This window comes from Otolemur garnettii, unplaced genomic scaffold (assembly GCF_000181295.1).
Source record: "Otolemur garnettii isolate 467f Iridium unplaced genomic scaffold, OtoGar3 scaffold00031, whole genome shotgun sequence".
Classification (NCBI taxonomy): Eukaryota; Metazoa; Chordata; class Mammalia; order Primates; family Galagidae; genus Otolemur; species Otolemur garnettii.
In genome coordinates this window covers 18186470-18202888 of record NW_003852426.1, presented here as the reverse complement: position 1 = coordinate 18202888, position 16419 = coordinate 18186470, and the positions used below count along the sequence as shown (strand labels likewise).

The window sequence follows — 16419 nt, the reverse complement described above, 5'->3', positions numbered from 1 at the left end:
AAAAAAAAAAAAAAAGGAAAGCAAAGCAAAATAGAAATTAGAAAAGTGAAGTCTATAAATGGAGAAAACTACTTCCAAGCTACATAAATTAATGGTAAATTTCCTGGAAGTTTTACTCACCTTCATATTCTAGACCTCTGCTGTTATGCCTATTTGGATAAAAAATTTAAAAATAAATTTTAAGAAACCCCATAAGCCAGCTTTCATTTAATGGGCTGCTTTATGCATAGAAAATACTCACAAAAAATTGTTTGATTGCTCAAAGAATTTGGGCTTTGTTAGCAAATTAAAGGAAAAAAATATACAAGATGGAAAGGTACAAAGGGAAAAATGAGAAGAAACTCATAAGACCAGTAAAGGACTCAAGTTCAATATGAGGGAAGTGATATTGAGCCACCAACATCTCCATGATCTTTTCTTGGAAAATAAAACATCATTTAACCAAGCCCGTGGCAGACCAGTTCCAGAGTTAAGTGTGTGTTAGCACTTTTCACTATCATTAGTAGATGGAAATCTTCCGGTATTCACCTGTAATTTTGCAGAATACTTTCATTCATTATGTCTCAATGGACAAAGCCACACTCCTTTGTGAAGAAGGATGAAACTCCACAACTCAAGTTAATTTAAAAGCTACAAAACAGATAGCTTAGAACTTGAGCATGGGACTGAGGAAGTCCTGATTCTTGGTTCTTCTTTCTCTCCCACTACTTATTGAAGGGAAATTTGATTAACTGTCATACCTAATTTATCCCTCCCAATATGATCAACCCTTTGTTGATCTCCTAACACATTCACTTTTATTTTCCTTGTTGAGTCAATAGGATTTTTTCTAAAGATAATATCAAATAGCCTAACCAAGAAAGTAGAAATGACCTATAATCCTATACAAATGTGAGCTAACATCATTTCCTTTGATTATTCATCAGTACATACTTATTTTTGCATGGTTGAGATCATGCAGTATGTGCAGAATTTCAGCAGGGTCTTGCTCCATGCTGACTAATTCTCCTGCCATCTTATTTATGTGCTTTGTTTATATAACAAAAGTATAAATTCTTCATGGAACAGGGATTGCCTTCCCTTTTCTCTACCTTGTTTCCTAGAGGCAGGCTACTTCCTTCTCAGATGCCCCGGGCAGATATTATTTGTGTTCATTTATTAGATGTCATGATAATATTTAGAATGAGTAAAATCACTTTAAACAACTTTTAAGAAGTAATTTTTTTTTTGCCCTAAGAATCTCTCAATGTTCCAGAAGAGATGATTCTTGGGGAAAATCCCAGGTATGGGGAAAGTTTATTGTCAGAATAGTTTGCACTCGGTGAGATCTGAAAAATTTCTTTGTAAAGCTGACACAATTGGTTAGGTAAGTTCAGCCTTAGGCAAAGCTGTGAAGAAGGCAAAAAATTATTTTATATCCCCTCCCTGTACCCATTTCCAGTCCCAGGTCACACCTGAAGCTCATTTTGTGCACTGCAGTGAAAGAAAGCTTTTGAATAAACAAACTACCATGCTCTCTGTAAGTGCCTGTCTCTGGGTGATCACTCTTCTCTCACCGTCTCACCTTGTGTGTTCCAGTCATTCTCAGAGTCCCAGGAATTCAACATGCTTACTGTCATTCCTGGACCTTTGTGCATGCTACTCCTCTGGCCTGGAAAGTCTTTTCTGTCTCTGTCCACCAACCAAAACCTCCATTTTCACTTGGATAATTGTTACACAAGTTTTAGGTCTCAGCCAAGAGAGACCTAAAGGCCATCTTCTTTGGAAAGCCTTCCGAGTGCTGCAGGCCACTCCTCCCAGTGCTCCGTAACACCTTGTGTTAACCAGTGTGATAGTGTTTATATTTTACAAAATGTCTGCCTGCTCTCTTCTCCTCCTCCACTTCCTACTCTACCCCAGACCCATCGGCTCTTTGAAGACAGTAACTGCAGCTATTCACCCCTCCATCCTCAGTAGCTGCCTGGCACAGGCATGAGCTCAGTGCATATTTTCTGGGTGAATGAATGGGTCTGCCCTTCTCACCTGTTTCCACCTATGTGTCACATCCTTGGGTACCCCTGCATATTCACCACATTAGTTCCCCAACTACATACCTTCACTGTCTAACCTTTGGATCCTCCCTAACTTTTCTATTTCCATGAGAATGTTTTGAGCTCTACCCTGAGAAATGAGTCTGATCTACCTTTCTGGTCAGAGGCGCTAATGGCTCAGGTGTCACGTTCTTAATATATCCTGTAGTTGTAAACTAGAGCCTTTTAGATGAGATTTTTCTTAGCCCAAAAAAAAAGCAATAATAGGACTTTCAATCCTTCTACTGAAGGGGGTACTCTACATAGGGACTTTGCGTTCCTTAAGTGCTCCTGCGTGAGTGGTGGCAACTTCCCTTCTGGAGGTCAGCATGAGAGCTAAGGTTGCTTCATACGGGATACTTGTCCTTGAGCAGTCACTGGGATCCCTTTGTGAAAGACTCACACAAGAACAATAATAGTGCTTTTCATGGAGATTTTTGGGATAGGATCATTAATATGACTTGCAGAGAAACAGAAAGGACATTATTATTAATATATGACTCACAAATTTTTAATGCTAATGTTAACTCTCCTTCTATACATTGTTTACAAATTTGAGTAAAGATTCAGCATAAATAGAAGATAAATTAAAATGTATTTGTGCTAGTATGTGATAAGTAACCCAATATAGCAGAGAGGATACTAATAGACATCTCAAGGTAATAGGAATTTTACTATCTAAGAAATAAATTAATTCATCTGGGCTATGGAGAGATGATTTACATCTACGTAAAACAGGGCAAATTCCCTATCTTCCTCTATTTGAGAAGTCTCTCTGGAGGTTACTCAAGGACAGGGAGAAAAGTCACTTGGTCCAAATTTAGAAGAAGATAAAAAGTGTCTCATTTTTAGGGAAATGAGTGTGGGTCCTGTGTTTTCCCTTTCTTACTAATTTCTATGTTTTTGTTTAGGGAAGATTTCTGGAGCATACATTGTAGCGTCTAATGACTTTACCACCAGGGAATCATTAAATACATAACAAGTAAGATCTATAGAGATAATGTAAGCCAAAACTTTTATGGATATTTCAGAGATGAAGAAGTTGGCATTCAGAGAATGCAAGCAGCATGTCCTCTGTCACCCTGCTGTACAGTAACAGAACTAGAACTTGGAAACCAGGTGGCTTGGCCCTGTACCCTGTGTTCTTTTCATTGCTTGACAGACATTTGCTGGGAAACATGGATTGACCTGAGATGGCTAGGTGAATAAATAGTATAAGTCAAGTATTTCACTTATGACATATAACAATAGGAATAATACCCATTTGTGACCACTACTCCAAATATTTTATAGGTATTAATACATTCCATTATCACACTGCCTACATGATTTATATTTTAACCAATAAAGGAATTGACACATAGGAAGCTTCAGACCTTTGCACAGCATGTCAGTGGGGAGGCTGGGACTTCGAGCAAGGCAGTCACATGCCTGAATCTGAGTACATAATTGCTATACTGTACGTCCTCTCATTGACGTATATTCAGGAATTATCCAAATATACATGCAATTATGTTAAGACCGTGAGTTGGAGTCAGAAGCCAGAGTCAAGTGACTGGCTGTGCTACTCAGTAGCTATCTGTGTATAACCTCACTTCCTTTCCATCCTCTCCCAACTCCAGTGCTCTTATTTGTGTCTGGAGTCTACTCTGGTACAGCACTTCCCCTTCGAGTGACTGGAACAGTTGTCTAAGATAATGCAAATAAAGTTCTTACGCCTTGGAACTGGGTCTGCCATATGCGTTAAAGATTTCCAACCAAATCTCAGTTAATTAATATGCTGGAGTGCTCTGTTAAACTTATTTCACATTCTGGTTGGCTAAAGCTTTTATTTCATTTCAACAGCACAGAAATTTTGTTTTTTAACCTTCCTCTTTGAAAAAAAAAAAAATCTCAAATACACCATGGTACTTTCCTAGCTTAGTAATGAGACAAAAGAAATTAAATTTATTTTTTATTTAGGACCATTTGAGAATGACTTGATTCTTTTTTTAAAAAGTAAGTGTCTTTTGGGAACTTACTTTATCTTTTTTTATTTTTATTAAATATGTAGCTGTGCAGTGGAAATCAAGATCACTGAGGTGTTCATTTAATCCTAGGATGTGTATACATGGGACATCAGGAATGAAATAAAGAGATAAAAGTTAAGACATAAATGTGAGGAAAAATCTTTGTGAAACAAATAAACTGTACTATTCCTTTAGGGATATCACCATCCACCCTATATAGGAAATTTTTTTTTTTCTAGTGACAGGAGAAAACTGACTGATACTTTTGTAGTGTCTGCCTTATTAAAAATCAATGAAATCTGAATGACAGCTGTCTTGGACAAGAGCTGTGTTGCCAAATTATTTTGTAGTCACAGAAGGTATCTGCATGTTGACATAGTATACATAGAGAGCAAATATTACACTTGTTTCTCAAAATTTCACAGCAGCCTCAAGCATTTTTTTCTCTGAACTATTATCTATGACCTTAATGTCTCCATCCCCTCCTGTCACTTTTGGGATTTATTCTTTTAGCTATGAGAGTTTAATTTTTTCCTCCTGTACAGATGTGTATTGGGTGGGAGTAATTTCAAAAGCTATAAAGTAAGTAACCTTAAGCTGAGAACTAAAGAAATCAAGAATTTTTTTTCCTCTCTAGCATTAGTATTGCTGGAGAAGTAATGTGATGAGCTGCTTTACGGCAGTAAGATTGCATCGTGACTTATAATTCCATTGATTCACCTTGGAACAATTTACCCACGAGAAACTGCCTTAGCTGACATTTTCTTACACTGCATCAAGAACCTGAAATACTGCAGGGCCCTTCTAATTGAGCTCTTTCCTTTAAAGCTCCCTCTACTCCCTAAATCATTTTCCACAGTACAATGAGAATGAGAAGTTCCAGAAGTAAATCATGTCTTTTCCTTGCTTAAAACTGACCAGTGGTCTTGCATTGAAGAACAATTAAGTCCAACTCCTTGTAAGACTTTCATGGCCTGTACTGGAGAGGTCCTAATCCCTTCTCTGGCTTCAAATCCTATCACTCCCATCAGTTCCTTGAACATCTTGCACCATTTTTTTGCCTCCAGGTCATGAGGCAAAATCCTATTCCCTGACACTGCCTAAGACCCCCTGTCTGTTGACTGCCTTACCGCACATGTTTGGTGTACACTGAAAATGGAACAAGAACATATTTGGAGAAAATGCTATGCTAGACTAAGCAGATTGAGAAAAGGATAGTTTGTTTTCTTCTGTACTAATTTCTACATATGCCTTTTTCCATCTGAGTCCCCACTGTTCTCAGGCACTTTGAGCTGCCTCTTTCTTTTCCTGGCATTAGCAAAGCAGTTCCTTAAAAGTAAGCTATTAGTTACATACACCTGAAGGAGAATTCAGTCAGGTAACAAATATTAGGGAAGGTTTACTATATACCGAGCTTTGTTCTAGACATAAGGGAATTATTACCGAGGAAAGGTGTCGGCTTTCAGCAAGTGCACATTCTAGCTGAGAACATAGAAAAGGAACAATTAAATGATGAAAGAAAATCATTTCCAACAGAAAGCATTAGTAGGAAGAAAACAAATTAGGACTATGCGATAGAATGATTTCAGGGAAAGAGGTGTCCAATTTAAATCCAGTGGTTCAAATAGTTTCTCTGAAGCTGAGCCTCCATGACAGGAATTAAGTAGTCTTGACCGCAAGGAGAACAGAGCAAACATTCCAGGGAGAGGGAGGAGACAGCAGAGGCAAAGCCCATATGTGAAAATTAAGTTGGTATGTTCAACGAGTAAAAATAAAGGCCAGGGGAACTGGAGCTGAGTTCATGAAAAGAGTGGTAGGACACAAAGGCTGAGGCTTCTGTAGCAACATGCCGTGTAGGGCCTGGTAGGCCTGGCAAGGGCTTCTCCTGTGTTCCTCCTGCAAGTGGAAGCCAGCAGAAGGAATTGTAGATAAATGCACCTTTATTTACAAAATATTTATTAAAAAATTTTACAAAGAAGTGGCCAACACGTAGAAAATATTTTGTAAATGTTTTATAGCTGTGGCTTCCGTGTGGAGAATAGATTGAAATTTCCCATCTATGTAAAATTTATTGAAGGAGAGCAGAAATGGACACAGGGATATGAGCTAGGGAGCTAAAGTCATTTCAAGGTAATGACGTCAGTTCAAGTTCAGTGAAGCAGGTATGTATGAGAACATTGAAACAACAGCTGCTATCTCCTCAGATTTTTAAGATTTATCTTTATTGGGACATACCCGTGACTTTTGCACTTGAAGCGATTTCAGAATTTATGTAGGAGGTATTCTGGGACAGAAAGAAGTTGAGTCAATATACAGTCTGTGCTCTTGGTAGGAAACTGCTTTAGCAGAGAGGACAATGTTGAAAAGGAAGATGGACAGTGAAATAAGTTTTAATCATAAAGAAAATTTATGGAGAGCAGAAAACTGGCTTCCCTGAAATCACTCCCATAGGAGTCTATAAAGGGCTGAACTTGGATTCAGAAGATCTGAGCTGGAACTGTGAGTTCATCACTTCAACTAACAGGTTTACCTTCTCTGAATCTCTGGGTTTGTTCATCTATTTAAGAAAAGGGCTCTATCACCTGATTGGTAAGACCTTGATCAGTTATAAAAATAATCTATTTATGGCTTTATTAGTTATAATAACATCATTTCTGATATTCAGAACTCTTCAGAGAAATTGTATAGATGGTATTTTCATACAGTAATAGAGCTAAAATATTATTTCAATACTATTTAATATGTATTAAGTACTTATCATTTTATAGATGAGAAAACCGAAACCTAGAAGGATAAATGAGTTTCTTATCCAATCAGTGTGAGCTGTGGGCTACAATTCAGGTTACCTGACTCCCAATTAAGCATTCTCTTTGCTGGTCATTTGATTGTTCCAAGGGGGTTCTGCCCAGAGGATAATAACGATATTTGTTATATTTCCTTCTTAGTTTCTCCTACATAGAAGTGTCCATGAAGGGCTAGTTTGAGACACAAATGAACTCTTCTTCCACTCCATACAAAACAACAGAATGTTCCGGTACACATAATGTATTCAAGTGTGTTTCTCAGGACTATAAGGAGTAAGATGATTGGGCCAACTGCAGATATAAGATGTGGACCTTTCCAGAACAGTGGAACTTTGGATTTGGAAAGTCCTGGATTCCAGAACATTCACATATTTATTTTGTTCAGGTGCATAGTAGAGCAGAATATGAACAGGAAATTTATTGTATTTGTTATATTGATTTAAACATGTGGGAAATTATGGGACAATAGCATATCTTTTATAAACTATTTTTTGTAAAATTTGAAATTAAATGGCTTAGGAGGATTTTAGCAGCTAGCCAGACTCAATGAAGACCTGTTATTTAAAAATCTATATTTGCCTTCTTTAAAATTTTGACTTTCATTTGAATATGTTATCAACACCCTTCTTTTATGCACTGTAATCTCCAAGTGAAGCCTCAGGGATGTATAAATCTTTATGTTGCTACTAAAGATCTCAGAGAAATCTTTTTGATTACAGACATAAGTAAAAACAGAGCCGCACATTCTTAAGTAAATAAATGATGCTTTTAAAATGATTCCTCTTGCAAATAATCATAAGCACAAGTCAACATCAAAGATGGGATTTTAAAGGAGCAGAAAAAAGGATGGAGCTAAAAACTACACTAAGCTTACACAAAATAAATGAGCCTAATTAAAAATCTATTTGTGCTTACAGAAAGAGTAGAAACTACATTCCACGATCTTGCAGTTCTGGGACAGGATTCCTCTCTCCTTCCTCAAATCTTGCCTCATTTTCCACCTGCAGCTCATCAGAGCACCCCCACAAGATTTCATCCAGAGAGAGCCTTGAGCACCTACAACCCGAGTTCCACTTTTAATTTTATAAGGAAAGGGATGGGAAAATTACAAAAATGCTGTGGAAGTGAGAAGAAAACCTCAAACAAAATTCTTATTCAGAAATATATTATTAAAAAAGGAAATACTCATTTTAGAGTTGGTCAGACTGAGTTAAATACGATGAATTCCTTTAGCATATAGGGGGAAATGGGCATATGGAGTGACTATGAAATTTCTTTCTGGCAAATTCCCAATGATCACACTAACAGCATCTGCACTCTGTAAACTTCTGTGTTTCAGATATACCCTCCAGTCTTAGGGTTGCTTCAATTCATGTGAAATATATGAATACCAACAACTGGCTCACATTTAACTATCTGGACTAAACACATCCACAAGAAGCGCGACTCACATCTACTAGAATGCATAATGCCTCAGAGCTCTGTGGCGACACCCATCATTACCATGCTATTGGGTTTGTTGCCCTCCACACTACTCACTCTAAAAATAACTGTTTATTGCCTTGATTTTGTTTTTTTACCTCCTTGTGAGATAAGCATCTTGCCTGATCCAGCCAATACACATCTGTTTGTGGCAGAAATGTACCTTTGTGGCTGCTTCCCAACCAGTACCTGCAAAGTATTTTTGGTGCCTCACTACTTTTTGCACCTGCTAATGGATTCTGTATTTTTACAACCATTGCCACTGAAGTATGTGACAATTGTGGCAATAATAAAATATCCTAATTAATTTTTAGACTGGTGATGGCGGTGAAGCACATTGAATATGAATTACTATTATCAATCTGCTTAAGCAAGAAGTGATTGTTTTTCTTGCCAATTTCCTTCTCTTTTGATCTTGACTGCTTCACCTCCTGTCAAACTTTGAAACTGCACTGACGTTTGAAAACTCTATCTGAAAATTCTATCAGTCTCATTTGGGAGATTTGTCCACTGTCATCTGTAGGAAAAGGTCAACCTATACTTGTTGGGGAGAACATTGTATTGCGCGAACAGGTACTCACATGATAGTTAGGAAACATTTTGTTAATTTTAAAAAATGGTCCTTTTTTTACTGCTGTACAATATGCAATTTACCCCCAGAATATAGAGAATGAGTAAGGCTATTCATGCTTGTGTGTGTTTGTGTGAGTGTTGGTGTAGGTGTATGTGTTAACCCTAGAAAGGTTAGTATTATTTTTAGAATGGATAATTATTTTAATTTTTGAAATGTTGTTAGTTCATGCCATGCTTCACTTTTGGCTGAAACTGAATCATAAAATTGAATCCCGCAGTAATGAGTTATACTAGATTGCTACAGAAGGAAAGGATGAGAATGAGGGTATGGGTGAGCTCAAAATAGGTATCTACATTTTTCTATGCATGTGGCAATTCTTGTGTAGCTTCATAATACTCTTTGCATCTTTTTCCAATCTGATCATTATGCATGGTGTCCCATGTAGCTCTAAATGTTGAATATACAATGCTGACTTGCCTCTCCACCCCACATCAGTTTCACAATTACTAGCACATATTTCTTACTACCTTGAGCTCCTTCACCTAGAGTAAGAACCTGTTCCCTGGAATGTGCATCCTTCTGGTAAATTAAGTCTTCCCTTTTTCTGTTTTCAAGGATGGGAGGAACGGTTTTATTGGACACCAGCTGGGAGGGGTAGTGGAAGTACCAAACAGCAAGGACCAGCGGGTCAAGTCAGCCAGAGCCATTCAAATCACCTACTACCTCCAGACCTATGGCTCTGCCACCCAGGACCTCATAGGGGAGAAGTGGGAGAATGAGTTCTGTAAGCTTATGAGGAAACTCCAGGAGGAGCACCAGGACCTCCAGCTCTACTCGTTAGCATCCTTTAGCCTCTGGAGAGACTTTCATAAGACCAGCATCCTGGCCAGAAGCAAAGTCCTGGTGAGCCTCGTGCTGATCCTGACCACCGCCACCCTCTCCAGCTCCATGAAGGACTGTCTGCGCAGTAAGCCCTTCCTGGGCCTCCTGGGGGTGCTCACCGTGTGCATTGCCATCGTCACGGCCGCAGGCATCTTCTTCCTCACTGACGGGAAGTACAACTCCACCCTGCTGGGAGTCCCGTTCTTCGCCATGGGTAACTATCCATCCTTGTGGTAATCGGATTCTTACCGGTTTGGGGCAAGGTAGTACATTTCTTGAATTCTCAGGTGGAAATCTGTTTGAATTTTGGTGTGTCTGTGTCATGACGTAAAGTCTTGCCTGGGATTGTGTCTGTTTCATGTTATTGGGCCTTTCGGAAAATTATGGGATGAACAGACCATCTTCCCACTTCATGCAATGTTGTCAAGGGTTTTTAGATAACACGACATTAGGATGCTTCAAAAATCGTAGGTCAGGTTCGATGAGAGGATGAGAAGAGAGTTAGGAAGATATAAAGCCTACTTCAAACAAAATTTGGGGGTTCGTATTCCCGGGCCATCCTCAAGCTGATGATAGCCATGAGTGACTATTATGAGATGAAAATTCTGAAAACCAATGGGATGACTTAATCTCAAATAACTTCATCAGTAAACTTTATGAATTAATTCATTTCAGAGGTTTTGCACAGAATATATTCATTCCATTCTCGTACTTCTATAAAACAAAATATTCCTGCCACTGCTTAGATATATCTTCTAATATTTTTCGTCTCTGGCAAAATAATTAACGAGCATCTTCAGTCAAGATTGTCCATTCTTATAAGTTTTCTCCTAGTTAGGTATAAATGGTCTAGAAAATGTGTTCATGGTATGTGTGCGTGTATGTCTTTTTGCAGAGAATATCAAGTCTGGGTATAAAAATGAGTGAGGGCTCAGCAATAGGACTGAGGTGTCTCATCAGAAAAGAGATGATAATTGTAATATCTATGGACCTGCCTAAAGAGTTCTATGCATCAGATGTGAGGTAATTCCCCGTGGGTAGTGATATAGAGATGTGAGCTTTATATACCCTCTAGGTGGTGAGCTAATATGAGCAAAAGTCTTCAGCTGTAAAATAATTGTTTTTCACTCTCCAGGTTAAAATCAGATCCAGCTTTCCTCCTTTTTATTCACCTTAGCCAGTAGTTTTAAGAACATTGCAAAGAAGGATTTATATTCCTGGTGCTGGGATCAAACTGCTTTATCTAGAAACCCAAATTCACTGTGGCCATATTAACTTAATCTCCTTAAGCTTCAGTTTCTTTTTGTATAAAATGGTATCATTTTCAAAGAATTGTTTTTTTTAAAAAAATAACATTATATATCAATAATTAATATCTCATAACACATAGTAAATTCTCAATAAATTTTAGCAAGTTTCAGTAGCTAAACTGGCATGTTAAGTGCAGTGGATTCAGTGACGAATAGGAAGAAAACAGCTTTTGGGTTCAAGAAATTGAGTCTTCCTGGATGCTGTACACCATCTATAATTGCACATTCAACTAGTAATAAAAAATCTCTTTTTCTCAATGAATTACTATATAAAAACTTTTTGCCACCAGGGACAAGTCTGTATTTCAAATATTTTTTATTTATATTTGTTTTTTGAATTTGGTCTTGTGTTTTCAAATAAGATTTATAAGAATAATACAACATTGGCTTGGCATCTGTAGCACAGTGCTGGCCACATACATCAAGGCTGGTGGGTTCAAGCTTGGCCCGGGCCTAAACAACAATGACAACTGCACAACAACAAAAAAAGAAAATAGCCAGGCCTTGTGGTGAATGCCTGTAGTCCAGGCTACTTGGGAGGCTGAGGCAAGAGAATTGCTTAAGCCCAAGAGTTTGAGGTTGCTGTGCACTGTGATTCCACAGCACTCTACCGAGGGTGACATAGTGACACTCAGTCTTTAAAAAAAAAAAAAAGAATACAGCATGATTCACAAAGGAAACATGATTCATTCCAGGTTGACAAATTAGACACATTAGAGCTTGCTAGGGCTTTTTCTAAAACTGCTGGTGAACTAATTAGGTAATGGAAAGACTTCTCAGGAAAAAGTGGAATTACAAATTCTATACAAATAAGGAGAAAAAGTACCCCTACTGATGTTGAATTATAACATAGTCTTTACAAAGCCAGAGTAGTGTTTTCCTTCCTTAAACAAATAATGAACACGAAAAGACAGTGAGAAAAAATCCAGACCCTTCCGCACACACTTTGCACCTTTCCCAGTGACCTTTACATTCCTAAATAAACTCCAGGTGGTTTGGATGTGGACTTTAGAAAAGACTGGTTAATGGTCCCTCTGCGTATTCCTGCAGTTAAAGTCTTTGAAATGTCCTCAAAGAAACGTTTCTCTTATGTTCTGAAAACACAGCAATAAAAGACCTTACATATAAACATATACATACTTAAGAGTTCTGCGCCATCAAGGGTGAATTTGTTAGGTTGTGCTTGTTTTGTTTATAAAATGATTATGGTAGCAACGATCCCAATAGTGGGTACTATTGAAATAAAAGGAACAGTCCAAAGAATTAGAAAACCTGAATTTTCTTTCTTTTTTTTTTTTGTTGTTTTTTGTTTTTTATTAAATCATAGCTGTGTACATTAATGCACTCATGGGGTACAATGAGCTGGTTTTATATACAATTTGAAATATTTTCACCAAACTGGTTGACATAGCCTTCATGGCATTTTCTTAGTTATTGTGTTAAGACATTTATATTCTACATTTAGTAAGTTTCACATATACCCTTGTAAGATGCACTGTAGGTGTGGTCCCACCAATTACCCTCCCTCCCCCCATCCTCCTCTCTCCCCTCCTCTCCCTTTCCCCATATTCTTGGGCTATAATTGGGCTATAGCTTTCAGATGAAAGCTATACATTAGTTTCATATTAGGGCTAAGTACATTGGATACTTTTTCTTCCATTCTTGAAATACTTTGCTAAGAAGAATATGTTCCAGCTCCAGAAAACTCGAATTTTCATCCCAGGTTCTCTAGCAACTTTCTGGGCAATATTGGGCAGTTATGTACAGTCCCTTTACCACAGTCCTTTGTACATAAAATGAAGGATTTGGACTTATTGGTCTTATATTCTGAAGATTCTACAATTGAAGTTAGAATTTAATTGTTCCTTTATAAAAACATTTAAGGTATGTATTATCCTCAGACCTTTAATATATAGTCTTCTTTTTTGACTTATAGTGTTAAGAGAGAAGAAAGGAAAGATTTTAGAATGTAAAAATTCCAGCCTTGCATACCCACAAAGCTGTGAGGCATGCAAGCACATTGCTGAGACGGTGGCAAGGTGCAAAGGGATATGGAACATATGTAAGTTGAGTTTGGCACATACGTCCCATGCAGTGTTGGTACATGCAGCACAGGATGAAACCAGTCCTTGGGTGAATTACAGTTTACATGGTGTCAAAATTGCTTAACCCAAGGTTAGTTGGGTATAGGGAAAGAAGCCCAACTCTTCTTGTAAACTATTTCTATCTCTATCAGCCTTCAATGATTTATTTGAGGTAGTGAACATTTACTCCACTATACACTAGGATTCAAACCATCAACCCTCATCAGAGCTCATCTCTAAAGCTGGAGTTAGTAGCCAGTGGTGTCTGTGGTTCAGACTGAACCAGCTCAGCTATTTTAACTTTGACTGCCTAGCTCCTTATTACTGCACACGCGTGTTCTTTTTTCCTCTGGTCAATCACCTGCTTAATATTTCCACTGTCATTTCAGAGGCATACATGCTATACCTAAATATCTCTCCTTTTTTAAGCCAGGGCCAATTTTTGTGCTTTGTCCTGATGTTCCCATAAGTAAATTTATATTTGTCAAATTATACATCCCAGATTTAAGTTTAGAAAAGTATTCAGAGAGAAATCCAGAATTAGAATAATTTTTCCAAAATCCCTAAAATGACCTCATTTAGTTTTAGCCTAACATCTTTTCTCTAAGCACAAACCAATGAGAATGCCACTAATTTAATTTATTACTCATTCTTAGCCCTTTTTTTTCACCTCATTTGCCTTATGTAGATGTGTTTCCTCTTTCTGGAAGGAGAAATATGGGCTACTATCAGACCTAGACACCAAGCTGGCTCACGCTGCAATTTGCTGATATTTTGTGGATAGTTGCCAGAGACATTAGTAGCATTGGTTCACTATTATTTCTTTCTTTCTTTTTTTTTTTTTTGTCCACTGCGAGTTTGTGTTATGTGCTCAGAATCTCACATTACTCAGCTTGACACCACTGAACACATACTGATGACTTGGTTTTTGCACACAGTCCAGAGGTTTTCAGACACAGAATTTTTTTCTCTCTTTTTTTCAGATACAGATTTTCATTAGTCATCCCAAGCTAGCTCCAGGCTCATTTATTTATTAATTTATTCAAATATTTATTCAACATCTGCTAGGTTCAAAAGAATTTTTGGTTCTGGAGTAAAAGACATTGAACAGAACTAATCGAGTTTTTAATCCTCATGAACCTTATGTTTGAGACCTGAAGAGGGGAGGATAGTACAATAAAATAAAAGAACTATAAACTATGTTATATTGCTGATAAGTAATATAAAGAATAAAAATAAAGCATCATAAGGTATAGAGACCATAGGTGATCAGATTAAAGGCTTTCTAAAAGATAAAACTGAAGCAGAGTGCTGAAAGAAGTGAAAGCAGGAGTCACGTAGTCACCAGACAAGAGTGACTCTGGCCAAGAAAATAATCCGTGAAAAGGCTTTGAGATGGGACCTTGCTTGAGGAAGTTAAGGAAGAGGAAGGGTGTGAGTGTGGCTGGAGCTGAGTGGGCAACTCTCTGCATGTTAGGAGAAGGGGTCAAAGAGCTAGTAATGGGCCAGATTGTGTAGGGCACCATGAATCAATACTTTGGATCTTACCCTGGGTGAGATGGAAAGCTATTTGGAGACTGGAGAGTGTGGTCTGAAGCCTTCTTTGGCTGCATTATGTAAATTCATCAGCAATGGAGGAAGAATGGTTATAGGTGATGGGGGCTGGGGGTCCCCATTCAACATGGTCCTGTTTCTTGGCTGAACTAGAAATTTTAACTTAGGCACGGTTACCACCAAAAATGAATGGGAAATGAGAATAATACTAGAGCAGCACAGGAAGTGTGAACAGTGAGCGAGAGTAGCCTGCACACATCTCAGCGTAACAAAGAGAAATTTCATTTAGGAAGAACAAAAAGAACATTTAGAGCACTTCCAAAGGGAGCTAGAAGTGGGTCCTTCTCAGGAGGGGAGACGGGGAGAGAGATGCTGAGACACAAAGGCCAGTGCAAGGGAATAAATGCCCTCTTTCTCTCTGTTTAAATTGTTGCAAGGCATTCATTCATTGGCCTCCTTGTGCCTGTGGGCATTATTTCCCTTTTCTATTGATCATTGATTATTTTCTCTCTGGATGCTGCTTACCTAGCTTACCTCATGCCCACATTCTTATGGACACTCCAGATTCCTGGTTCCATGGGCCAGTCTTCCCTCCCATCCTCCTTGAAACTCATGCCTTAGTGTCCCTTCTCAACAGGAAGACTAAGAGGACATTGAAAGATCTGTGTGGGATATAATAGTTACGTGAAATAACATGGGAGCAGTGATGGTGATACAAAGAGATTAGACTCAGGATATATATTTGTAAATAGAAATAACAAGATTTACTGAAGGACTGGATATGGCATATAAAAAAAAGAGGATTCAAGGCTGACCTGGCACTTTGAGGACCAAATGAGTAATGGAATGGAGTTTTCATTAACTGTAGTATAGAGGACGTAGGAATTAGTCAGAGGGGGAAAAAAATCAAAACTTTGATTTGTGTTTCTACTAAGTTGGAGACACCTAGTGGGCATCCAACTGGAGAAATGTGGAATTAGTGATATAAGACAGCACATAGATCAGGTTCAGAGGTAAAATTTGTAAGTTTGAGCTGGAAATAAAGATTTGAGATTCGTCATAGAACCTGATAATATTAGCTAAAAATATAAATATGGATTTAAAAAAGAAAGAAGGTACCTGAGATACAAGCCCTGGAGCATTCCAATGCTTAGAAATTAGGAAGATGAGGATGATTCAGAAAATGACACTGAGAAGGGCCAGAGACACAGCATGAGAACCAAGAGAGGATAGTAGTCCAGTAGCAAGGTAAAGAGTTTCATAAAAGAGCAAGAGACCCGTTGCTCCAAAAGCTACGATGAAATTGTGTGCAGTTATAGCTGAGAAGGAGCCATTTGACTTAGTAATATGAAGGTTGTTAAGGGGATATAATAGTTGAGTGAAATAGCATGGGAGCAGGGATGCTGATATGAAAGGATTAGACTCAGGATGCGTATATATTCCCATCACTTATAACCATTCTTGCCACATTGCAGGTGCTGCTTGGGGGATTGCTGAGAATGAAACTGTAATTTAAAGAGGTCAATAGAGCTTGGAGGGAAGAAAGCAAAGATTCTTTCAAGAAGTTTTGCATTAAAGGGATATTAATAGAGCTTGCACCATGAAAATGTATAGAAGAAGAAAACACCATAGTAAGAGAGAGGAGGAAATT

The 16419-nt window shown here is 38.0% G+C and overlaps 1 protein-coding gene across 1 annotated transcript in view; it reads left to right on the top strand.

The window, feature by feature from the left end:
• PTCHD4 (patched domain containing 4) overlaps positions 1–16419 on the top strand; it is a 210924-nt gene that overhangs the window by 47987 nt on the left and 146518 nt on the right. The window contains exon 2 of the mRNA XM_003789252.1: positions 9554–10034. Coding sequence (XP_003789300.1) covers positions 9554–10034 — 481 coding nt within the window. The remainder of the gene's footprint in view (positions 1–9553; positions 10035–16419) is intronic.